Raw genomic sequence first — 25,556 nt, 5'->3', positions numbered from 1 at the left:
GACTTCCGGGGTCACGTGGCGCACAAGTGCCAAAGGGCCAAGATGAAATAAAAGCGCGGGCTCTCTTCTGCGCCTTAAAAATACGGCGTGGTGAAGCTGGAAAGCTAAAGGAGGCTCCCTCTCCGTTTCTTTCACGTCTGCTCTCCCTGCTGTTAGCGTGATCGCCCTATTCGCCGCGGTGGTTACGGTGATCTATTTGGCCGAGTTAGCCGACTTCCGCCCGCGTCCAAGATGACGATTAAGGGGCCTTCATAACCTTTACGGGGCTGGGCAGTGTTGACGCCGGAGCTGGCAGGGGGTGGAGCGGTTAGTAAGCAGCAAATGCGGGAACTGCTGGGCCGGAGTCAGCCATGGACTGGAAAGAAATTCTTCGCCGGCGGATAGCGACGCCCAACACCGGTCCAAACAGTGAGTTTGGGAGGGGCCGCCCGCAGAGAGAGCCAGGCCCTAAACTCCGGGAGGTGGGGGGAGGATGGATGGGGAGGAGCAGCACCTGGGAGCCGTGACTTTCGCTTCGGTAAAACCTCTCCTGACAAAGGAGGCTGACTGGGATGTGGTTTAGGGATCCAGAGAGTTTTGACCCACACTTCTCTGGGCAGGGATTTGCGGGAATGAAAAGCTACCTTAGCCACGCACTTGCATGGTCCTGACCTAGACTTGTGAGGGATAATTGAGAGTCCTGGCGCCATCAACCCTTTGATCCTCCCAGAACCAATAATCCATTACCCCTACCGCCTTTTTATTGTCACACTTTTCACTTCCCTCCTTATCCATTTTAGACTTAATAATCCATTTTTCCTTATCTCTTTCCCTCTACGTCACGTTTGTTAATCAACCTGGTTAAAACTATCTTTACTATTTCACAGCTGCATCCAGGACAGCTGAAAGTGGTTAGAGAAAACGGAACCTTGGTGAATTTCCTCACTTTTAATTCATGTCCACTAACCTAAAGTAGGTGTTTCAGTCATTCATTTACATTTCTTCTGCGTTTCCCTAGACATTCACTCTCCTACACTCTAAGGCAGTTCCTTCTCATCTCCCAAACCTCCAATCCTCCAGTATGTCCTATCTACTCCTTACCTTTAGCTGATGAACTAGTATTTATATTTGAGAAAGTAGAAGGAATCAAAGAAGAATCTCACCTGTTCCCATTTACCATTTCTGTCAGCGCCCCCCACTCCCCACCCCCTATAGGCAACCGTGCACTCTGTCTTCACTGTTAAAATGGTGAACTGGCCATCAGTTCCTGTACTCCAACGCTGGATCACGTTTCTTTCTTTTATTCACTGACTTCACTCTGGCCTTATCGTCTCCTTTATGCACCATCAAATTTTCTTTCTCTACTGGTTCATTTTCATCAGCTCTGACAAACATGCTGTAATATCCCCCATCATTTAAAAAAAATTATTTGATCTCACATCCCCCTCCAGCTTTTGCTACATTTCTCCGCACCCCTTATAGGAAAACTTCTAGGAAAATTTACCTGCACTTGTGCTTTCTCCTCCCCTTCACTCCTAAACCTACTCCATCGCATGTCTGTTATCTGGATAACCTAGACTATAGCAGTAAACAGAAATCCTTGTCCTTGTAGAACTTACACTTTAGTGTTGGCAGAGATGATAAAATAGTAAGTAAATCATATAGGTTGTACTTCTGTTGAAGGCCATTTCTTTCATCAGTGTGCTAGATCCCATTTTTGCCTCCTCAAGGATGTACTCCTACAGTCATCCTCTCCTGCATCATGAGATTTTCTTTCTCATTCACTCCCATCAGCATATGAACATGGTGGTATTTCTCCCACCTTAGAGAAACTTTCTTAACTTCCACCTGTAGCTATGCCTCGTTATAGCAACACTTGTTAAAAGAGTTGTTGGGGCTTCCCTGGTGGCGCAGTGGTTGAGAGTCCGCCTGCCTATGCAGGGGACGCGGGTTCGTGCCCCGGTCCGGGAAGATCCCACATGCCGCGGAGCGGATGGGCCCGTGAGCCACGGCCACTGAGCCTGTGCGTCCGGAGCCTGTGCTCCGCAACGGGAGAGGCCACAACAGTGAGAGGCCCGCATACCACAAAAAAAAAAAAAAAAAAAAAAAAAAAAGAGTTGTTGGTTGAATCTGTCGTTGTCTCTGATTCCTGCTTGTCATGATCGTCAGTGATCTCCACATTGTTCCAGTGCTCAGTTGTCCTTATTTTACTTGACTGGCCAGCAGCCCCTGCCAGGAACATAGTAGTTCACTCACTCTTCCTACACATAGTTTCTTCTCTTGGTTTCTGGGAGACACACTCTCTTAGTTTTCCTCCTACCTCACCAGTCATCCCTTCTCAGTCTTTGCTTTTTCTTCCTCTTTTTCCCAAGAACTTAACATTTGAGGGCCCAAGGCTGAGGTCTTGGTCAGTGTCTATTCTCTGTCTACACTCACCCTCTTAGGATTTTAAATAATGTCTATTTGCTAATGTCTCCTAAATGTATACCTCTAGCCTGGACCTCATCCCAAATTCCAGGTTCATATATCTATCAATAATTGTCTACCTGACATGGCCACTTGGATCTAATAGATATCTTAATCTTGTCTGAAATTGAACTCCCGCTCTCCTTCCTAACTTGCTCACTCATAGTTTTCCCCATCTTAGTTGCCGGCAATCGCGTCTACTCTGGTCAAAACCTTTGGAGACATCTTTGACTGCTCTCTTTCTCCAATACCCACATCCATTGTGTCAGCAAATCCTGGGACTAAAAAGAAAATATACCCAGAATAAATTTACTCCTAGCCACCTCCATTGCACCCACCCTGGCCCATGCCACTGCCATCTGTCACCTGGATTACTGCATTAGCCTCTTAATTCCTTCTGGTGGCTCTCTCCCTCATCAGAATGAAAGCCAAGGTCTTTCCAAAGGCCTAGTGGCCTGCCGCCCCTCATTATCTGGTGTCCCTCATCTCCTGCTATTCCCTCTGGTTCATTCTGCTGCAACTGCACTGGCCGCCTCCCTCTTCCCTGCACACACCAGGGACACTCCCATTTTCGTGTGTTGGCACTGGCTGTTTCTTCTTCCTGGAATGCAGTTCCCCCGGATATCTGGATAGGCAGCTTCCTCACCTTCTTTTTTTTTTTTTTTTTTTTTTGGTCAATTTTATCTCTGTGAGAGAGTCAGTATCCCTGACACTGTTGAAAGCTGCATGTGTGTATGCACTCATCCACTCACACATATACTTGTGTATCCCTAGAATAGTTGAATGATGTAATGAAAGTGACTCTTGGGATTTGGGCTTAGGTGATTGGATGATAGTGGTACCACTTACTGAGATGGAAATATGGAACTAGAAGAAGAGTAGTAAGGTGAGGGATAGGGAACGTTATTCTAAGTATGTTGGAGCATGAGGATGAAAATATTTTGTTTTGAATGCGTGAGTTTAGTGTTCAAGAGCAATGTCTGGGCTAGTGACATAGGTTTGGGGCTTAGAGGTTAAACTATGAAAGTTGAAATGATAGAGGAATGAGGATGAAAATGTTTTGAATGCGTGAGTTTAGTGTTCAAGAGCAATGTCTGGGCTAGTGACATAGGTTTGGGGCTTAGAGGTTAAACTATGAAAGTTGAAATGATAGAGGAAGAGGATTAAGAGAAAAGAAGAGGGGACTTCCCTGGTGGTGCAGTGGTTAAGAATCTGCCTGCCAATGCTGGGGGACACAGGTTCGATCCCTGGTCCGGGAAGATCCCACACGCCGCGGAGCAACTAAGCCCGTGCTTCACAACTACTGAGCCTGTGCTCTAGAGCCCGCGAGCCACAACTACTGAGCCCACATGCCACAACTACTGAAGCCCACACGCCTAGAGCCCATGCTCCGCAACAAGAGAAGCCACCACAATGAGAAGCCCGCGCACCACAACGAAGAGTAGCCCCCGCTCACCGCAACTAGAGAAAGCCCGTGTGCAGCAACAGAGACCCAACACGGCCAAAAATAAATAAATTTATTTAAAAAATAATAATAATAAAATTTAAAAGTGGATATATATATAAATATAACTGTTTCACGTTGCTATATAGCAGAAACTAACACAACATTGTAAATCAACTGTACTCCAATAAAAATTGGAATAAATAAAGACAGACAATAAGTAGATCAGTTAAATAAAAAAAGAAAAAAGAAGAAATAGCCAGAAAATAGGAGAATCAACAGAGTGTGGTCTCATAAAAGCCACAAAAAGTTTAGAATCATTGACAGTATCAATTTAACAGAGAAATCAAGGACAGGTGTGTGTCCATTAAACTAAACAGTTAGGTCACATGTTGCCCTGGCAGTTTCCGTGGAGTCGCAGGATTGCATAAAGAGATGGTGAGAGGTAAGAAAGTAGAGATTGCCAACACAGGCCTTTAATTTGAGAAAGTGGATGAGGAAGAAGGAATTATGTGTGGCAACAGGTAGAAAGGAAGGAGTTTTGTGGAGGAGATGGGAGAATGAGGGGTTAGCCTTGGGTGAGAGAAGAGCTATATCTTCCCCTGAAACTGACAGGAAGAAAGTAAGATGCAGATTTGATACCTTCCTGTCCTCCCACTCCACTTAGATGTTTGTGGGTATCCATGCCCAGTAGACTCAGTTGTTGGTGAACTGGGTGGGATTTTCATCTGTTGAGGGTGAACACAGGGGGCTTGAGGAATGTAGTGAAAGTCTGGAGCAGTCAGTCACCAAGAGGACATCAAGCACAAATAAAATATGTATTGGTGGTTTGGGGAGGCTGTGTTATTAGTAACCGTGAAATAAATTTGTGGGACCAAATATTTGCAAAATTTGGCAGTTTTCTCCAGCACCATTGAGCATTAGTAAACAGATTATAAAATTGGTCCAAGGTTAAAAATTAACAAGGCAGATATGGCAGAAATGCAGGTAGGAGTTTTGGGGAACAACTACATGCATGTTGAGAAGGCAGGAAGAGGAATAATGTTTGAGAAAATAGATCACAGAATTGAAGATCTCAATGAGGCTGAGTGCAGTGAGGTTTTGGTAACCATAAGATTGTTTTCTATGTCTGAGTCTCTTTCTGTTTTGTAAATAAGTTCATTTGTATCTTTTTAAAAAATATTCCGCATATAAGCGATATATTAATTTGTCTGACTTCACTTAGTTTGATAATCTCTGGGTCCATTCATATTGCTGCAAATGGCATTATTTCATTCTTATGATGGATTAATATTCTATTGTATATATATATATACCACATTTTCTTTATCAATTCACCTGTCGATGGACATCTAGGTTGCTTCCATGTCTTGGCTGTTGTTAATAGTGCTCCGATAGTGAACATTGGGGTGCATGTGTCTTTTCAAATTATAGTTTTCTCCATATATATGCCCAGGAGTGGGATTATAGGATCATATGGTAACTCTATTTTTAGTTTTTTAAGGAACCTCAATACTGTTCTCCATAGTGGCTGTATCAATTTAAATTCCCACCAACAGTGCAAGAGGGTTCCCTTTTCTCCACACTCTCTCCAGCATTTATTATTTGTAGCCTTTTTGATGATGGCTATTCTGACTGGAGTGAGGTGATACCTCATTTTAGTTTTGATTTGCATTTCTCTAATAATTAGCAATATTGAGCATCTTTTCATGTGCCTGTTGGCCATCTGGATGTCTTCTTTGGAGAAATGTCTGTTTAGATCTTATGCCCATTTTTTGATTGGAATGTTTGGTTTTGTTGTGTTTTTTTTGTTTTGGGGCGTTTTTTTTTTGGTATTGAGTTGTATGAGCTGTTTGTATATTTTGGAAATTAATCCCTTGTTGGTCTCATTGTTTGCAAATGTTTTCTCCCATTGTGTAGGTTTGTCTTTTCGTTTTGTTTATGGTTTCCTTTGCTGTGCAAAAGCTTTTAAGTTTAATTAGGTCCCTTTTGTTTTTATTTCCATTACTCTAGGAGATGAATCCAAAAAGATTGCTGCGATTTATGTCTGTTTCATGTTTTCTTCTAGTAGTTTTATAATATGTGGTCTTACATTTAGGTCTTTAATCCATTTTGAGTTTATTTTTGAATATGGTGTTAAAGAATGTTCTAATTTCATTCTTTTACATGTAGCTGTCCAGGTTTCCCAGCACCACTCATGGAAGAGACTGTCTTTTCTCCATTGTATATTCTTGCTTCCTTTGTCATAGATTTATTAACCTTACGTGCATGGGTTTATTTCTGGGCTTTCTATCCTGTTCCATTGATCTGTATGTCTGTTTTTGTGCCAGTGCAGTGAGGTTTTGAATAACAACCAGGAGAGAAAATTTTTGAGTGTATATTAGAGTTCAAGATTTCAGAACAGGAACAGGTAAGATCTTTGGTCTTGCTGAGTGAACAGAGTACAGTAGAGGTGAAAGCCTTCAGAGTTGAGGGGGCACCTTCACCCACATAAATGTTTATTCTTCCTTAATGATTGCAGGTGAAGAAGGCTGTGCACCAGTCTCATGGTTCATGGTGGAGGAATGGCTAAATGAGATGGCCATCTACCAGCAGCAAGCGGGTTGGGTAATAGCACCCTGAGGTGTGAGCTTCAGATAGGTAGAGGAACAGTGACTGATGCTGAAACTCCATGAGGTCAAGGGCTGTGCCTATTTTCTCGCTGCTCTAGCCTCAATGTCTAGTGCAGTGCTCTGTTTGAAGTAGGTGCTCAGTGAGAACTTTTGATTGAATGAATTAGAACTTGTCAGGTCTATAAGAGAGGCAATGACTTGAGAAAGAGACAAGTATAGTGATAAAAATAAGTGGAGGGAGCATCTGAGAACTGGTTGAAGATGTAGAGGAGGCTGTTTCAGTTGAAGATAGTGATTCTTGGTATTTCAAGAAAGTTAATATAGATGCTTAGTGTCTAAGTACAATTGTGAAGGCCTTTTTGGTACTGTAATTAGACCATAGTGTATAGATGTCTTGAAAAAAATATTGTTTGATTTTAAAAGTGCTTTCCCCTCCTTAACGTGTTTTGTTACCAGAAAAAAAAAGTGAACAAGAATTAAAAGATGAAGAAATGGATTTATTTACCAAGTATTACTCAGAATGGAAAGAAGGTAGAAAAAACACAAATGAATTCTATAAGACCATTCCCCGGTTTTATTATAGGGTAAGTGGTATCTAAGCAAATGTCTTGCAGAGTTTGTAAATGAAATGTAATTTTTCAAATGGGATTAAAAATCTTATATTTTATAAATAAACAAATTGATTATATTTTAAATTTTGTATATTTATTGTTTCATTCTAGTTGACCTTATTTTTGACCTGATTAAATCTTGGTTTTTCATATAAGTAGGTATAAGAACACAAAGTTGCTATTTGCCACTTTTTTTGAACTGTAGGCTTTTTCCTTCCTCCTAATTTTTATTATGGATGTTAGTAGTAGGTATTCTTTTGGATTATGTTGCCAGGCTTTCTATAAAACTTAGATTTACTTGGCTGATCACAATTTTTAACTTTGTCTTTTACTCATAAGGTGTAAAATGTTTTGCTCAAAGCTAAATTGAAAAATAGATTGAGAGTGGAAAACTTTAAGAGTTATACTTAATTATATGTTTCCTTGTGCCAAAACAGTAAAGAAGGCTTTGAGGAGGGTTATAGATAAAACAGTAAGACTTTAAGAAAGGTATTTACAGCTGAAATTGAAGGCTACTGAAAAGAATAAGTCCTATTTAGTATTATGGGAAATGTAACTACTATAGAAAAGCTAACTTTGGAATTTTAGCTGAATATCTCTTAAACCTGTTACCTCCTAAACTCAATTAATTACAACATTATTTGCAAAGAAAGTAAACATTTTGTTTTGCCTGCATCAAGGAGTGAGGTAGATTATCCAGATAATTTTAACTTATTTCTTCAAGTACAAACTTTTTTGTATTTGTGTACATGTGAACCATTTTATTGGAAACTTTTTTGTAATACTATATGTCTCCCAGCCTTTTAAGAATTATATGACTAATCCACGTTTGTCATGGAAAAGAGAAAAAACAGGTAAAGTTGATATTTTCCAATAATAACATTGCCCAGAGATGTAAATAAACATTTTTACATGAATCCTTCTACATATTTATATATATGTGTGTGTGTGTGTGTGGTTAACAAAAATGGGGTCACATCATACATACTGCTGTTGCTTTTTTGCATTTCACACTTTCTTAATCAGAGGCAGTTAGACAACTGAGAATTTTTTATAGTCTGGGGGAGTGGGAAGGGGACTGCCATTTATTGAGTGTCTACGTACTTCAGAGCATTTTATATTCATTATTTCATGTAATCAGGATTGTGAAAGCATTATCTACTAACCCAGGGACAGCCCTCAGATGCTGATATTACTCCATACCCAGGACTCAACTTTCCTGTATTTCTAGTACCAACCATCCCGTTGTGTTTTCTGAGGGAATCCCCTTTTCCCCCATTTCCGTCTCTTCTCTGACCTCTTCCAGATCCCAGATGGTTTCTGGTCTGCAGATGTGGATTTGTGGGATGTTCTTTCCCTTGTTTCTTCTTCCTCTACTTCCACTCCACTGCTTTAGAGAAACCACCTGTCATCTTTGGTCACCACTTCTCTCCTTGGCTGGTTAGCTGGTTGACTAGCCACTGGAGCACAATCCCAGTCTCAGCCCCAGCCTCACCTCCTAATGCATATTCCTTCTGCATCCCTTTTGATGGGAGGGATGGCATCTTAGTTCTTAGAAATAGAAAGTGAAAACCATAGCCCCCAATTTGGACTGTGGGTTACTTAGTTACATTTAATGGGGCAAAGTTACAGAAAAGTAAGAAGAAATCCTCAAAGCAAATTGTTTGAAGTTGTTAGAATGAGTCATTTTATAGCCCTGCTTAGGGAAATCACCACAGGAGGACGAACCTCTGCTTTGGAGGCCAACTAGTAGACATTGGCTTAATTATCTTTAAGAAGTAAGGTGACCCATTCTCAAAAAGCATACTTGGCTAAAACTGTTGCTCTTCAGCCAATCCAGTTTAGTTCTATATTAGTCTAAGTTTACAATGGGAACAGCGCTCTACAAATATAAAAAACTTGAGTTACATTGAGAAAATAGAAAAAGTGGTGGTCATAAAGTAAAATAAGAGCATGACATTCTGATTCATTTAGTTTGGGGATGGTTATCCTACATTGAACATCTGTCATAGTACTTTACTCCTAGCAGTCACTAGGAAATAGCATTAAAGTCTACTTAATTGGGAGAGGTACCTAACTACCCAGTAATGGAAATGAGATGGAGAAGAGAAAATACACTAGATCCCTGATGTCAGAAGACCTGGATTCAAATTTTGTTACTTTAGTTGCACAACTTTGGGCAAGTCATTAACATTAGGTGTGAAATTGAGGGGACAGAGGAGTACAGGGAACCAAACCAAACAACTCATAAGAAATTAAAACAGACTTGGACTCTGTAGATTTAAATCTTTAGTCTGGGACTGGCTAACTGCATATGTGTTCTTGATAAAGTCATCCATCTTTTGATTTCCTCACCTCTAAATTGAGTATGATGAAATGCATCTCACAGGGCTAGTAGGATTAAATTAGAACGTGTGTATTGATGCCTGATATATTGTGGGCACATACTAAATGTTGTGTTTAGTTTTTAAGTAAACCTGTATGGATCTAAATAAATAAACTTGGGCTAGATGGTTAGCCTTTTCCAGGCAGAACTGGCCTCACTGATCACTGAATTCTCTGTGGATCTCTTTTTATTAAATGAACTTTTTAAATAAATGATGACCTGAAATTAAGCAAGATTGAGATCCAAAAAGTAATTTTGAGACGGTAGCATATGTAGTTTTTTATGAGGCCAAATACATTTTACATAACCCAATAGTCTAGAATTTAAGTGTAGAAATTAACTCTACAGTGTATTTTTAGCTGCCAGCTGAAGATGAAGTCTTACTACAGAAATTAAGAGAAGAATCCAGAGCCGTCTTTCTGCAAAGGAAAAGCAGGGAACTGTTAGATAATGAAGAATTACAGGTAAGAATGGAATAAATGTTGCTTTGGAGGTTCGCCATTTCTTATTTGTACTACATGTGTCATGTGGGATCTCGGGGTGCCTAAATGGAGCCAGTAGTGCAGAGTGACTGAAAGCACAGGCTCTGTAGCGATGGTTCCCACCAGAATCAGCTGCAAAGCTTGTGCGTCCCAACAATAGTTTTGTATTGTTTTTTAAAGTCCATAGGTGATTTTAATGTGTGGCCAAAGTTGAGAACCACTACTGTAGGGAGTAATATTGAGAAGACTATCATCTCCTGTTATCCTTTTGATTACTAATAACATGATAAAAATAGCTAGCATTGGACTTCCCTGGTGATCCAATAGTTAAGACTCCACGCTTCCAATGCGGAGGGTGTGGGTTCGATCCCTGGGCAGGGAAGTTCCGCATGCCATGTGGCACAGCAAAAAAAAAAAAAAAAAAAAAAAGCTAGCATTTATTGAGTGTTTACTAAGTTCTAAAATTTTTATGTACAGTTCCTCTTTAATCTGTGTAACTATATGATGTAGACACTGTTATCCTTACTTTACAGATGAGAATTGAAACAGAAACTTTAAGCCTACTGTCCAAGATCACAGAGCAGGGCTGGGATTTAAACCCTTGCATTTTGACCCTACAGTAGTCTATCACTTTAATGGAAATAACACATTTAACTACGTTTTAAAATTTTGTTCAGTTGATTATAACATCTTAATTTCTGCAATTCTCCTAAGAACTTATGGTTTTTGCTGGACAAGCACCAGACACCACCCATGATTGGAGAGGAAGCAATGATTAATTATGAAAATTTTTTAAAGGTTGGTGAAAAAGCTGGACCAAAGTGCAAGTAAGAATAATATAATTAACAAAGGAGTATGTTATGTTAAGCATTTTAAATGCCTCAGGTAAATGTTAATGAAAATTTAAGTCAATAATATGATAATTTGAGTCAGCTTTTCATTAAACTAATAAAGTTTAATAAAATTATTTACAGTCAACAAAATTACATTGGTATAAAGTTATTAAAAGAAATAATATAGCTTATTTATAGCATTATAGGTCCTCATTCTTAAGACAATAGAATTAAAGATGTATGGCTTAATATTTTAAGTTTTGAACTATAGTTCTCACTTTGATTTTTTTCCCACCACTTTGATTTTTAATTGTTGGAATTTATGCTGTTGTCTACTAAATCATACAGAAGTCATTTTTATATTATATTGGCAGCTGATTTAATCTTTATTTCCTTTCCTTAGGCAATTTTTCGCAGCAAAAGTCTTTGCTAAACTCCTTCATACAGATTCTTATGGAAGAATTTCCATCATGCAGTTCTTTAATTATGTCATGAGAAAAGGTGATTTCATTTTCATTGTACTTGAACTCCTTCTATCTGGGAATCAAGTAGGTTTCTAGTCAGTGCTTTTATAGTATCCCTTCCATGTCAAACAACTTAGTAAATTTGAATAACAGAATTCTTGTCTTTTGACCAAGATTTGTTTTCCTATTATTATGATTCTCTCCTGGAACTTACTGGAGCTGAAAGTTTCTACCATACATTTGGGTTCATTATTATAAAAAGCAAACAAAACAAAAGCCTCATGTATCTTGAAGATACTAGCTAACTAGATATATCAAAAGCTGAACCAAGAGTTTTAATGGATGGTTATTTGAAATACTTTAATTCACTGGTAATTTTATTTCGCCAATATATTACAGGTTGAGTTGCCTGAGAAGATAGTTTCAAACTCACAACTGTAGCATCATCTCAAGGAGTATTTATTAAACAAGTTAGAATTGTTATGATTCCTATAAGTTCCATAATGACCTGTCAAGTCCTGTGTATACCATCTTTAATATTTGGTTGTGCTAATTAACCTCAGTAGAATAAAAGCTGCTTCATTAAAGGCGTAATATCAGAACTCCTGTTTTGGTGGAACACCAGTATTCTCAAGGGCATCAACTTTATCGTCACTTTAGGCATGGTAGAATTGTTGATATCTGCAGTTAATTCTATGGTATATTTATTTTGTTTCAAACAATTTTTGGATTAAGGAGATAAGTAATATATGTGAGAAAAATATGTTTATAGTCATTAAATTAGCTTGTCTCTCTAATCTATCTCCTTTTATGCATATATATATACTAAAGGATAGATCTTAATAATTATATTTCATTTTCTTGTTTATTGTCAGTTTGGCTTCATCAGACAAGAATAGGCCTCAGTTTATATGATGTTGCTGGACAAGGGTATCTTCGGGAATCTGTAAGTATTAACCTACTTTAATAAATGCTAGACACCAGAATGCTCTAGACACCAAAATGCTAAACAGTAGTTATCACTGGGTGTTGAGATTACAGATAATTCTTATTTTGTTTTTGTTTCTCTGCTTTGTTTGTTTTTACAAATAACATGTGTTACTAAAGAACTTTTAAAGTGTATATTGGTCACAAAAATTCCTTTCTAAATTCTTTTTCTCCAACCTTTAAAGAAAAAAAAGCCTTTTAAAGAAGAAGAAAAGAATGTAATGTTTTAACTGGATTAAAAATCATTGAAGAAACAGTGAAAAACTTTTCGTTATTCATGAGTGTTATCAGTGTATGACTATTTTAAAATGTAAGGGCCAGTAGTTTTTCCATTTTTAGGAAATATAAGAAAAATAATGTGACTGTAGTCCCGCCTGCAGGTTTGGGTTGTAAGGTCAGTTACCAAGAGGCTCTTTATTTCCCATTAGGCACTAATGTGGTTATCAACAGGTTATCAACAGAGAATTATATTATAGCCTCATGATCCAAATCACTATTCTTCTTGTAAGTGTGGGTATCTCAGTTATATGGGGACTTCCCTGGTGGTCCAGTGGTTAAGACTCCGAGCTTCCAAGGCAGGGGGCCCAGGTTCGATCCCTGGTTGGGGAGCTAAGATCCCACATGCTGTGCAGTGTGGCAAGCAAGCAAATAAATAAATAAGTAAATCAATCAATCTATCTATCTGTCTTCTTTTCAGCTCAGGCTTTTTTTCCCAAATATATACAAAGAGGGAAGGGAGTTATGCATAAATATGAACCAGGTTAATTAATCACTTAAATAAATATTCAGATATAAAATTTAGAGATGTAAATTCCCTGTTATAGTTTATGTTTCCTGTTATAATTTGTTGCACTCTGTTTTATCCAGATTTCTATAGATAGAATCTGTTAGCTCATATTGGATATTTAGACTTAAAAACCTTTGTAGGGCCACAGTATAATTCTTGTCCTTTAAAGTTCAGATCAGCTTGACAGTAAAAGGTTCTTGCTTCTATCCATCTATCTCTAGCAAGGAAGATGTATTAAACACTGGTTGATACTTACTCAGGTCAGATATTGGAGTACTTCTATAGCTCTGAGAATTCTTGTCAGCCATTAGTTGGTTTACAAACAAACTTTTCTTGCCTCTTCCCATGAATGGAAACAAAAATTGAAAGAGGAATGGGAGGAAGAGAGAGAAAAGCAACAGTATATCTCCGTAGTTGTGTTTAAAAGGGAGTAATGTTCCCTTCTCTCAATGAAAGAAAACATTTCTCTCAAAGAAAAGAAATAACTCTCCTAACCTTGGCACTTTGCCTTTTGAAACCAGATTTTGTGTCTCCCTTATTTAAAAGACAATAATTTCCAGAGCCAACATCTGTAATTTGAGTAGTATAGGCAAACTCTCATTCACTTACTAAATCTTATTAAATAAGCAATTACCAAACACTTATTTGTGCCAGGTACATTGCTAAGCCTTACTCTTATGGTGCTTTTTTCCTAGCAGAGTGGGGAGGCAGACACTAAATTATCAGCAACATGATTTCAAAGAGTGACAAGTTCTAAGGAGAAAATAGGGTACTAGGAAAGTGTATGACTGGGGTTGGGGAACTATTTTAGATAAGATGGAAGAGGTGCCTCTTTGAGATAGTGATTGAGTTTTAGCCATGAAGGATGAGAAAGAAGCCAGCCTTATGAAAATGTAATACAGAGGGACCAGCAAGTTCAGTGTCCCCAAGGCACAGTTAAACCTGACCTGTTCTAGGAGTAGAAGGAAGCCAGTGTGGCTGGAGCATATGAGTGAGGGTTAGAGTGACCGGAGGTGAGGTTGGAGAAGTAGGCAGGGCCACATATTGGGTTGTTAGACCATGATAAAGAGTTTGGATTTTATATTGAGACTAATGGGAAGCCATCAGAATTTTTAAGCTGAATCTGTCAGGATATAGTTTACATTTTATTTTGTTTATTTATTTTTTGGCCATGTGGCTTGTGGGATCTCAGTTCCCTGACCAGGGATTGAACCCTGGCCACGGCAGTGAAATTCTGGCCCCCTAACCACTGGACCACCAGTGAACTCCCTGGTTTACTTTTTTTTTTTTTAATAAATTTATTTATTTATTTATCTACTTATTGGAGGCGTTGGGTTTTCGTTGCGGTGCGCAGGCTTCTCATTGCAGTGGCTTCTCTTGTTGCGGAGCGTGGGCTCTAGGTGCATGGGCTTCAGTAGTTGTGGCACACGGGCTCAGTAGTTGTGGCTCCCGGGCTCTAGAGTGCAGGCTCAGTAGTTGTGGCTTAGTTGCTCTGCGGTATGTGGGATCTTCCCAGACCAGGGCTTGAACCCGTGTCCCCTGCATTGGCAGGCGGACTCTCAACCACTGCGCCACCAGGGAAGTCCCCCTGGTTTACATTTTAAAAAGTTACTGGATTTGTGGAGAATGAATTGTAAGGAGCCTAGAGTCAAAGAAGGAATAATTAGGAAATTACTGTGGTTGTGCAGGTGAGAGATGATAGTGGCCCAGACCAGGGTGATGTGTGTAGAAGCCAGTAATAGATTAATTCAGTATATATTTTGGACACACACACCCCAACAATGACAAAAATTTGCTGCTGGATTAGATTTTGGGGGTAAGGGGTGGGGGCCTTGGTGAAGAAAAGGTAGGAACCAAGTTGAACTTTTTTACTTTGAATAAATGGTGGAATAGGCGAAAATGGGTGAGGACCAGGGTTGGGGATAATAAGAGTCCAATTTTGGACACACCATGTTTGAGATGCCATCTGTTCTACAACTTAAATTATAAAGTGTCTCAAGTGAACTAGAAACATTATACTTTACAATGGATAAAGCAAAAGTAATGAAATTATTAAAATAAATATAAGAAACCATGAGAGGCTTTTAAATATATAATCTTGGAATAGGGAAAGCCTTTCTAAGTATGACAAAGCTCAGAAGTTTAAAAAACAATAAGTTCAGCTAAATTTTTAAAAATCTGAGAGCAAAGACCATCATAAACAAAGTTATAGTTAAAAGAAAACAAGCCAAGAAAAATATCTGAAACTCAGTCACAAATGAATTTATTTCATCATTCATATAGTTTTAATACTGAATAATTTTTAGGACTGAAATTATATTCCAGAATCTCATGAAGAAACCAGATCAGACATTTAACCCTTTAAAGTTTTATTTTGTTTTGTTCTTTCAGGATTTAGAAAACTACATATTGGAACTTATCCCTACTTTGCCACAATTAGATGGGCTGGAAAAATCTTTTTACTCCTTTTATGTTTGTACAGCAGTTAGGAAGTTCTTCTTCTTTTTAGACCCTCTAAGAACAGGTAAAAGAAAATCTTATCTAACTTAGATTATCATTACTTCTAAATCTCAATAACTAAAGTCTTTAAAATGTTATTTATTTTCCTAACATGTTATTGCCATTAATATATAAATCTTTTGATATGTAGATCTTTTGATTTACTTGTGCCAACCATAATCAGCTGTGTGACAGTGGGAATATCACCTAACCTTTTACAATGTTTTCATCTCTAAAATGAAGTATATTCTTTCCAGTTCTAAGAAGCTAGGTATTCTGATATAATTTTCTTTCCCTGATAGGTAATAAACTGGAGCATTATTCTTTTTGATCAAAAATATGAATTGGGAGATAGGAGGACCATTTAGCAATGATATGTTTTTCTCATTTTCAAGTTAACTATCCTATATGAGGATCAGATTTGTAAATTTTGCCTCATTAACCGTACATTTATCAACTATTCTAACCTGCTAGGCTTAAATACATGTGTCTGGGACAGAGGCCCAAATCAAAGCCCCTGATACTCCTTCTGTCCTTGAAAATGCAGCTGTGAGTCCATCACAGAATGGGGTAGCTGTCAGTTTTTTTAATCGCCTCCATTATAGGCACACACACCTTTTTCCTTGGAAATGTACGCAATAATAATAGCCAACAGTTTTGACTGTTTATTATGTACTAAGTACTGTGCTAAGCATTTTACATAGATTCTTTCATTTTCTTCTCATAACTCCATTAGGAAGGTTTTATTACCCACATTTTATGTGTGAAGCAACTAAGACTTAGATGGATTGCATGTCTAGAAGTGGCATTTAAATCCCATCTCTCTTAACCCACGCCTCTATATTGCTTTCTATTCCAGAACCTGCAAAGGAAAACTGGAAACAGTCTCCTTATTTGACTACTGACAGTATCATATCCATAACCACAAAAAAATTAACACAACTTTTTTTGGAATCTGGTATCATTGTAATTTTGGAATTTCTCTATTGGATGTATATAGTTGGGGGTATATAGGTAGACATACCTATATGAGATTTTATTAAATATTCCCTGCAGATTTCCCTTTTCACAGAAATGCATTGTAAGGGCTTTGGAGCATAAGAGCTAGGAAAGTTTAAAATATCAGTTGTGTGATTGCTCTTCTAAAATAAAACCTTTATAAAATTGAGTTGCTCTTGTTTTTAAAATTAAGTAATTGTGTTTATGTTCTTTAAAGGGAAGATAAAAATTCAAGATATTTTAGCATGCAGCTTCCTAGATGATTTATTGGAGGTAAATATGTTTTTAAACTACTTAATTATATCACTTCACAGTTGCTATCTTCTAATTATGTCTCTGTGCTCATATAGTTAAGGGATGAGGAACTGTCCAAGGAGAGTCAAGAAACAAATTGGTTTTCTGCTCCTTCTGCCTTACGGGTGTATGGTACGTTCCTATCATAATGCTATAATGTGAATTATCCGTTCCTCAGTTAATGTTTCATTAACTGGTGTTCAAAGGACAGTTTTACACATAGCCTAATTTACCTTAAGAGCAAACTGTTCTAATTTCCTTAAGAGCTTATATTCTAGATTATTAAATTTTACTTGTTTAAATACCAGCGTTTTATATTTTTGTGACTTATTTAAGTTAGTACATTTCTAACACTTTAACATAAAGAATGTAGTTTGATTTTTTTATTGTTGACTCAGGAACATTATTATGAACATCACCTGTGATCTTGCATTGTGATAAAATGCTACTCTCAGGGTCCACAGAGGGGGCTGTGTTTTAGGGCCTAGTTTGCTTTTTTTCTTGAATTTCATTAGTCTGTTACATTGTCCTTTTGGGTAGTCTTCTGACTCATTTTGGCAACCTTGACCTCTGCTTTCAAGTGCCAGCATTTCAGTGCTTTATGTTGGTTGACCCCTACCTCCATCTAATTTAGAATCCTAGGAAAGTTATAAAAGGTTGCAAACTGAAAAATAATGATGTAAGTGAAATAGCATAAAGGCATGAACCTTTATGATGAGTTTTCTTTGACTGGTTCTGGCTTAACAGTTGTTCTGATAGAGATTGCAGGGATAGCAGATATCTACCATGACTCTAACATAATTAGTTTAAAAATCAAAATATTAACCAATAAAAATAACTTTTTGTTAGTGTTTATTCTTTTGTCTTTTAGTTAGAATTTTATTTTGGTCATAAGTGTCTTTTTATCATCTTTCTCCCCCAAGGCCAATATTTGAATCTTGATAAGGATCACAATGGCATGCTCAGTAAAGAAGAACTCTCCCGCTATGGAACAGCAACCATGACCAATGTCTTCTTAGACCGTGTTTTCCAGGAGTGTCTCACTTATGATGGAGAAATGGTAGTAGTTTAAATCTCTAAGTTTTAAAAATTTAGGCTCCCACAATTTCCAAAACCCTTTTTTTTAAAATTGAAATATAGTTGACTTACAATGTTATATTAGTTTCATGTATACAACATAGTGATTCACTGTCTTTATAGATTACATACCAAAGTTATTGTAAAATATTGACTATATTCCCTGTGCAGAGATTTCATTATTTTTTATGGCTGAGTAGTATGCCATTGTATATGTATACCATATCATCTTTATCCATTCATCTGTCGATGGACACTCAGGTTGCTTCCATATCTTGGCTAATGTAAATAATGCTGCTGTGAACATTGCAGTGCATGTATGTTTTCAAATTAGTGTTTCCATTTTCTTCAGATAAATATCCAGGAATGGAATTGCTGGATCATATAGTAGTTATATTTTTAATTTTTTGAGGAACCTCCATAATGTTTTCCATAGTGGCTGCACCAGTTTGCATTCCCACCAACAGTGCATGAGGGTTCCCTTTTCTGCATATTCTTGCCAACACTTGTTAGTTATATTTTTAATGGTAGCCATTCTGACAGGTGTGAGGTAATATCTCATTATGGTTTTGATTTGCATTTCCCTGGTGATTAGTGATGTTGAGCATCTTTTCATCTGCCTGTTGGCCATCTGATGTCTTCTTTAGAAGAATGACTCTTGGGTTTCCCTGGTAGCTCAGTGGTTAAGAATCCACCTGCCAATGCAGGGGACACGGGTTCGAGCCCTGGCCCGGGAAGATCCCACATGCCGAGGAGCAACTAAGCCCATGCGCCGCAAGTACTGAGCCTGTGCTCTAGCGCCCTCGAGCCACAACTACTGAGCCCACTTGCCACAGCTACTGAAGCCCGTGTGCCTAGAGCCCGTGCTCCGCCACAAGAGAAGCCACCGCAATGAGAAGCCCGCGCACTGCAACGAAGAGTAGCCCCCGCTCGCTGCAACTAGAGAAAAGCAACAAAGCAGCAACAAAGACCCAAAGCAGCCAGAAACAATAAATAAATAAAATAAAATAATAAAATAAATAAATTTATTTTAAAAAAAAGAAGAATGACTCTCCAGGTCCTCTGTCCATTTTCTTAATCACAAAAGGCTTTTTCTTGATATGATACAGCATTATTTTCCTATCAGTGTATAACAGTATCTTAAGTATGAACTGATCAAATTATTTGAGATTCAGAGCCTTTGATCTTAAGGTAAATTTGCTTAAAAACATTACTTCCCTCATGGACTCAGGACAAACAGAAAATTTTAATATTTTTGTTCATTTCATTGTCGGTACACCTATTGTAGAGAAGTGTGGACTAGTAAAAAAAAAAATCTGAAAAACAGGTAAATCCTATTGATTTTCATATAGATGGTTCATTCCTTAAATTACCAGGTCAGATATAGTACCACATATGCCATGATTTAAATCTAAGAATCAGGTTGTATTACTCTAAGTGGTTACCTTAGCAGCTAAAGATTTACTAACATGCACCTGTCCTATCACAACAATGCAAAATACTTGAGAAGAAAATTCTAAATAGCATTTTTAAATCACCATTCTTGCTATTAAAAATGTGTTAAGGATCTGATAACTTTTCCAAATCAATGATGCTTAAGAAATGGTCATACTGTCAGAAGAGAATCAGGGTTTTTTAGGTTTTATCATTTAGCTTTAATAGCAGTTTTCTAAATAACACCATTGTTAGCCAGCTGCAAAGGGAAAGAGGGAAAGGTGCAAAAACTCTGCTTCATGACTCCCACAGCTGCCTACAGTTAACAGTGAGGAGCTTGGTGTATGCTAATAACCTGGTGAATAAAGAAAATCAGAAGCTACAGTTAGGCATGGAGTTTAGATCATGATGAGGCTGCATCTCTAGCTCTTTATACTACGATTTATGCAGAAAAGAATTCTTAATCTTAGCCTAAGAAAATCCTTTCCAAGATTATAAACTTTTCCAAGTGAGAATCTCCCAAGTACTTTACTTTTTTTAAACATGCAGAAAAAGTAATCTGTGACTATCCCTTTTTCGTAGAGAAAGCTTTCTGTTCTGGTCATGTCTTTTCAGCCTTCATTTGTACTCTCTTGCCCCCTTTTTGGATGAGAACAGTGTCAGATCACTGTAGAATATCTGGCACTCTTTTTTTTAAAATAAATTATTTATTTGTTTATTTTTGGCTGTGTTGGGTCTTCGTTGCTGCGTGCGGGCTTTCTCTGGTTGGGGCGAGCGGGGGCTACTCTTCGTTGCGGTGTACGGGCTTCTCATTGTGATAGCTTCTCTTGTTGCGGAGCACGTGCTCTAGGCGCGTGGGCTTCAGCAGTTGTGGCTCGCGGGCTAGTTGCTCCGCAGCATGTGGGATCTTCCCGGACCAGGGCTCGAACCCATGTCCCCTGCATTGGCAGGCGGATTCTTAACCACTGCGCCACCAGGGAAGCCACTCTGGCACTCTTAAGATGACTTTTTGGAAATCATCTAAATTAAAGTTTACAACTATTTCAGAATGACCACACCGAAATGAAAATACAAATTTAGTGGCAACGTGCAAAGGTTAGTCACTGTCCTGTCCATTTCAAAAGCCTAATGAATGAAAATTATGGTTTAACACAGCAAATCTCTCATAAGAAAATGAGCTGTGCCCCCTCAAACTGTCCTGTACAGATTAACTGCTATGTAGAATTCCTAGAAACCAACATTAAGTATATATTAAGTATGGATTTCTCGTTTCATATTTAAAAAAAAATTTGCCATCTTTGATTACAAACATCTTCAAATCATCAGTCACTTGAAAAGTTAATTACAAATAAGGCCTCTAATGAATGTCATTTTCTTTTCTATAGGACTATAAGACCTACCTGGATTTTGTTCTTGCATTAGAAAACCGAAAAGAACCTGCAGCTCTGCAATATATTTTCAAATTGCTTGACATTGAGAACAAAGGGTATCTGAATGTGTTTTCCCTTAATTATTTCTTTAGGGTAAGTCTCATTTGTGTAAAGGTGTCTTTGTTATACAATTTGGTTTAAATTACCTACCCAATGACAATTTTATCTAACTTGGGATGTTTAAATTTAACAAAAGCGTTTACCTAACAGATTTCAGAAGGAAATCAAGTCAGGTTTTAGTTTTGTTTTTTTCTATTTTTAAAAACATAAATGGGCTAAATCAATACTGATTTGATTAGTCGTAGAATACTAAAAAGTGTGTAAATATACGTCAGGGGCTATTAGCCAGTGGAGATACAAACATACCTGAGAAATTGTATGCTCTTGGTGATTAAAAACTAGTATGTAAAATCCTACAGAAACTACAGAAAAGGTAACTCCTTTCCACAGGAGTTTTGCACACCTGGTACCTGTAGATTCTTTTAATTGCTATGCTGTAAAAAATATAAATTTAAAAATTGGCTAGAATTGTGGGCTGCATTTCAGTGTGAAACAGATTTGCTGAAATACTTATTCTGTGCCATAGATGGTCTCAGAGAATAGCATGATGAGCTCTGAAGTGGAATTTGATTGTATTTTACCTGATAAGCATTCAGCTGCAGCAGGTGTAAATGTAGGAATGTCTTCCCTTTTAAGATAAATCTTAACACACCATTGTAAAGCAATTATACTCCAATAAAGATGTTAAAAAAAGAAAAAAAAATCATTCCTTAGTTTGAACGGTGACTTTTCCACGTGATGGAAAGGTTTTGTACAGTAGTGTTCCATTCCATTGCCACATTTCTATAGCTAGTTTTCAGAAGACCATCTGATTTTTACGTGGTTAAGATCGATAGTAAGAAGAAATTTTTTTTAAACAATAAAAATGACATTTTCACATCTTTGTCATAAGAAGTTTTCCCCCAGAGGCTTTTTCTTTTCCACATAAAAAATTTTTGATACTTTTAAAATAACTTTATCTGATTTCTGAGTTTCAGAGTATATATTTCATAATTTCATGTTAAATTCCCTGAAAAGCTTTCTATTATGATTTTCTAGGTAGTAATGACTGCAGATTATTATAAGGATAAATTACAATCCCAGTATTAGTATGCATTTTTAAAAAATTGAATGCTACGTGGGCTTATATCAGTGGCTCATCTGAGAATATAATACCACCCATCATAGGGATGCCCCCCACTTTAGGCAGACCTATTTAATGAAAATTCAGTTTTAGGAAAACAAAGTAAATATATCTTTTGGAAGCTAAATACTCAATCCCTTTTCATTAAGATTTTTTATAGTATCCTATACTCTTTGAATATTAAATTTTATTTATTAAATACATTGAAAATATTTCATACCTTTATTTTATCAAAGTTTATTTAGGCTTGGTTGTATGGGCTAAGGTAAAAAGTTACTGGTGCTGAGCCCCGCAGTCCTGGACTGTTCTTAGAGCCTTTGTACATCAGTATCGCAGTGATAAAAGCTGGGCCCAGATGGTGCACTCCAGATCATTCCATCCAGGTCTCCTGCTCTAGTAGCTTCAAGTGTACTCAGATTCTCATCTGCTGCAAAGAGATGCCCTGTGCACATTCTGATATCAGTGGCACTACAGAGTAGGCACTTGGAACATATTGATTATTTTCCAAGAATTTTAAGCTTCACATTTTCCAGTGAATGACTCCCACCTAAAACATTTGTTAGTTCAACTGGATCACAGTAGTTTCTCAGTCAGTATTTTTTTGTTAAAGTTCATAAAAAAGAAGAGTTTGAGGGAGGTTTACCTCCATTTTTTCTGTCAAGTAGAAGAGAAAGTGTAGGGTGGGAGGGGAAGTGGTGGATTGGGTGCCTTAAAGAATGGTGAAGGTATGAACAGCGTTCCTGGAAAATGGGAGAAGCAGGTCATAACAGAATTGCTAGGCCTGTTAAAGGCCCATCTGGGGTTGGAGACCATTCCTATGCAATAGTAATCTGTACTCTTGTATACTTTCTTTATGAAGTTCTCCATAGCTAAGGTGTAGGTCCAGAAAGGCTGATGGTTACACTGATCCAGTGTTTAGGTTTTGCTCAACAGATGTGAAGCAAGGTCAAGGAATTTGAGAATATTCAAGAGTGGTTAAAGAGTGGTTAAAACGATGAGGCCTATGGTCTGATAGGACAGGAAATGGAACTGGATAGGGACCATGGGACAGGACAGGGAATGTTGCATATTTTGTTTTTTATTTAAAGATTTATTTCTACTAAATACAGGCCATACAAGAACTAATGAAAATCCATGGACAGGATCCTGTTTCATTTCAAGACGTCAAGGTTACTTTTTTTCTTTAATTTACATAACACCACATAATCATTTGCATTAAATGAAGTTTCTACCTGAAAGCAACTTATGAAATACTGAACCAAGTCAAGTATTTGCTGTTATTTGTTCTGAATTAATATTTAAGTCATTAGAAACTGAGAACATACTTGGACTAATGATTTGTGCAGTATAAGATTTTAGCATTGTCAGTGTCATGTTCTCATTGGAAGCATTCATTCATTTTGATTGAAAACTAAGAGAATCAGTACAGCCTGTATCCTTTGGTAGTCTATTCCACTGTAAACTGAATTTGGGGGAGCTATTTAGGTTCAGGCACGTTTTTAGTCTGCTACTTCAAAGGGCTTGCTTGCTTTGGTATTTAAGGAGACATCAATCTTACAGTATGAAAACTACCACTATTTGAAATACATGCTGCTACTTAGCATTTTAGTAATCAGACTTTTACCAGCTATGAAACACTTGGAGTATCCAGTGTTGGTTCAGGTGAAGTAATGTAATAAAATAACCCATCCAGTTTTAACCAAGTATAATGAGATAAAGGGCCATTTTGGTTTAATATAAGTGAGACAAATTTGAAACTATGCAACTGGGAACTTAAGAACTAGTAATTTTAAACTGCCACCAACCTGGAAAGGGAAGTTTCACATACACACAAGATTAAAAGTTCATGCATTTCATTTACCTGAATTGTTCTAACCTTTAAAAATGCAATTTGCCTCTTTAAATGCTATAGAAAACATGTACTAATTCCCTGTAAGTAATCTTATAGTACACTTCATAATATAGAAGAGGTTCTTCCATATATTCCAGTCATTTTTAGCACAATTTAGTGTCACTGTGGATGACTAGTTCTTTAATACCGAGCTCCCCCCACCCATTCCAGGTCCAGAGTAAAAGGTTGACATCATTATTGGAAATGAAGCTTTGTCACTGTCTTGGCTCTAAAGCATTTAAGTTTTTACTTTGAGCCAAGTTTGCACTTAAATCAAGGCCTTGCTATACCACCAGTTAGAAGACAACAGAAAAATATAAGTAATTAGTTAACATATATTCAAAGAACACTGCATTAGTTTTGCTGCTAATTAGCTATGCAGCTTCAACTCTGAGCTTCGGTTTCTCTATAAGACACCTACAGGCATACTTGTTTCATTGCATTTCTTATAAATTGAAGGTTTGTGGCAACCCTAGTCAAGCAAGTCTATCGGTGCCATCTTTCCAACAGCATTTGCTCACTTGGTGTCTCTGTGTCACATTTTGGTAATTCTCACAATATTCTATTATTATTATTATTACATTTGTTATATGGTGATCTGTGATCTTTGGTGTTACTACTGCAAAAAGATTACAACTCGTTGAAGGCTCAGATGGTGGTTAGCATTTTTTTAGCAATAAAGTATTTTTTAATTAAGGTATGTATATTTTATTAGACATAATGCTATTGCACACTTAACAGACTACAGTATAGTGTAAATATAACTTTTATATGCACTGGGAAACGAAAAATTTCACATGACTAGCTTTATTGCAATATTCACTTTATGGCGGTGGTCTGGAACTGAACTCACAGTATCTCCAATGGTATGCCTGTACCTAAGGAATCTTCCAATAAAATTTTGTGCATATAGAGAAGAGGTGGATACCTGTTAAATGAAAAAGAAAAAACTGGAACAAAAAATTTTACATAAGCTCAAGTGCCAGCCCTGAATTTTAGATCACTGTATGGTAGAAATTAAGTCAATCAGATAACAGATTTCATTGTATTTTTTTCCTCTCTTGCAGGATGAAATCTTTGACATGGTAAAACCAAAGGATCCTTTGAAAATCTCTCTTCAGGATTTAATCAACAGTAATCAAGGAGACACAGTCACCACCATTCTAATTGATCTGAATGGCTTCTGGACTTACGAGAATAGAGAAGCCCTTGTTGCAAATGATAATGAAAACTCCGCAGACCTTGATGATACATGATCTCTCAGAGACTAGACTGTATTCATTAAAATAAGCTTGAATGCTGCATGTAAAACCTTTGAAGCAGAATCCTTAGAAATGGTCTAAATAAAACACTTCATATGTCTATAGAACACAGCAAATGTTCTGGTTATTGGAATTTTGGTTGTAGTGGTCTGGAAGAAATAGGACCAAATTAGGAATCAGTAGATTCTGGTTTCACCTAGCTCAAATATGGCAAGTATGATCTGGTGAAGGTAGGAGTCCACTTTAAATCTGTATAATCTTTAGAAATAAAGGAAGTTTTAATAAAATAGTTCTGAAATTAGTCACTAAGAATTTGAATACTTGAAAGATAGTTTAAATTATATCATTTAACCTTGAATATTCTAAAGTATTATGTATATCAAAGATTATAGACTTCCCCATTCATCAGAGTAGGGCCATTTCATTTCTGGGAAGT

At 37.3% G+C, this 25,556-nt stretch overlaps 2 protein-coding genes across 4 annotated transcripts in view; one reads left to right on the top strand and one right to left on the bottom strand.

Annotated features, from left to right (window-relative positions):
• PPP2R3C (protein phosphatase 2 regulatory subunit B''gamma) lies at positions 1-25,231 on the top strand. 2 transcript variants are annotated; one of them, XM_007112307.4, is made up of 13 exons: positions 1-408; positions 6,958-7,085; positions 9,858-9,962; positions 10,695-10,807; positions 11,217-11,314; positions 12,153-12,223; positions 15,443-15,575; positions 16,767-16,822; positions 16,900-16,975; positions 17,767-17,903; positions 20,740-20,877; positions 23,077-23,136; positions 24,926-25,231. In XM_007112307.4, exons 1-13 carry the CDS (start codon positions 351-353, stop codon positions 25,112-25,114), a joined length of 1,362 nt encoding a protein of 453 aa, XP_007112369.1. In that variant the 5' UTR covers positions 1-350; the 3' UTR covers positions 25,115-25,231. The 2 variants fall into 2 exon arrangements, with proteins under 2 accessions (XP_007112369.1, XP_028351514.1); XM_028495713.2 differs by lacking the exon at positions 6,958-7,085 and having other exon boundaries at positions 4-408.
• LOC102975070 (signal recognition particle subunit SRP54) overlaps positions 24,559-25,556 on the bottom strand; it is an 81,264-nt gene continuing 80,266 nt past the window's right edge. The window contains exon 6 of one of the 2 annotated variants that reach the window (XM_028495717.2): positions 24,559-24,786. The gene's annotated coding sequence lies outside the window, so the exon portion shown is untranslated. The remainder of the gene's footprint in view (positions 24,787-25,556) is intronic. The other variant, XM_007112314.4, reaches the window with a different exon arrangement.

Source organism: Physeter macrocephalus, chromosome 11, assembly GCF_002837175.3.
Source record: "Physeter macrocephalus isolate SW-GA chromosome 11, ASM283717v5, whole genome shotgun sequence".
Lineage (NCBI taxonomy): Eukaryota > Metazoa > Chordata > Mammalia > Artiodactyla > Physeteridae > Physeter > Physeter macrocephalus.
Note: the sequence above shows the minus strand (reverse complement) of the source record. Positions and strands in the feature narration are given on the sequence as shown.

What these genes read in the sequence shown, in the direction of transcription:
- PPP2R3C (XM_007112307.4), top strand. Translation starts at nt 351, where the DNA reads ATGGACTGGAAAGAAATTCTTCGCCGGCGGATAGCGACGCCCAACACC. An exon ending in AAAGCTGGACCAAAGTGCAA is followed by an intron (nt 10,808 to 11,216) that starts GTAAGAATAATA and finishes TCCTTTCCTTAG; the next exon opens with GCAATTTTTCGCAGCAAAAG. An exon ending in TAATTATGTCATGAGAAAAG is followed by an intron (nt 11,315 to 12,152) that starts GTGATTTCATTT and finishes GTTTATTGTCAG; the next exon opens with TTTGGCTTCATCAGACAAGA.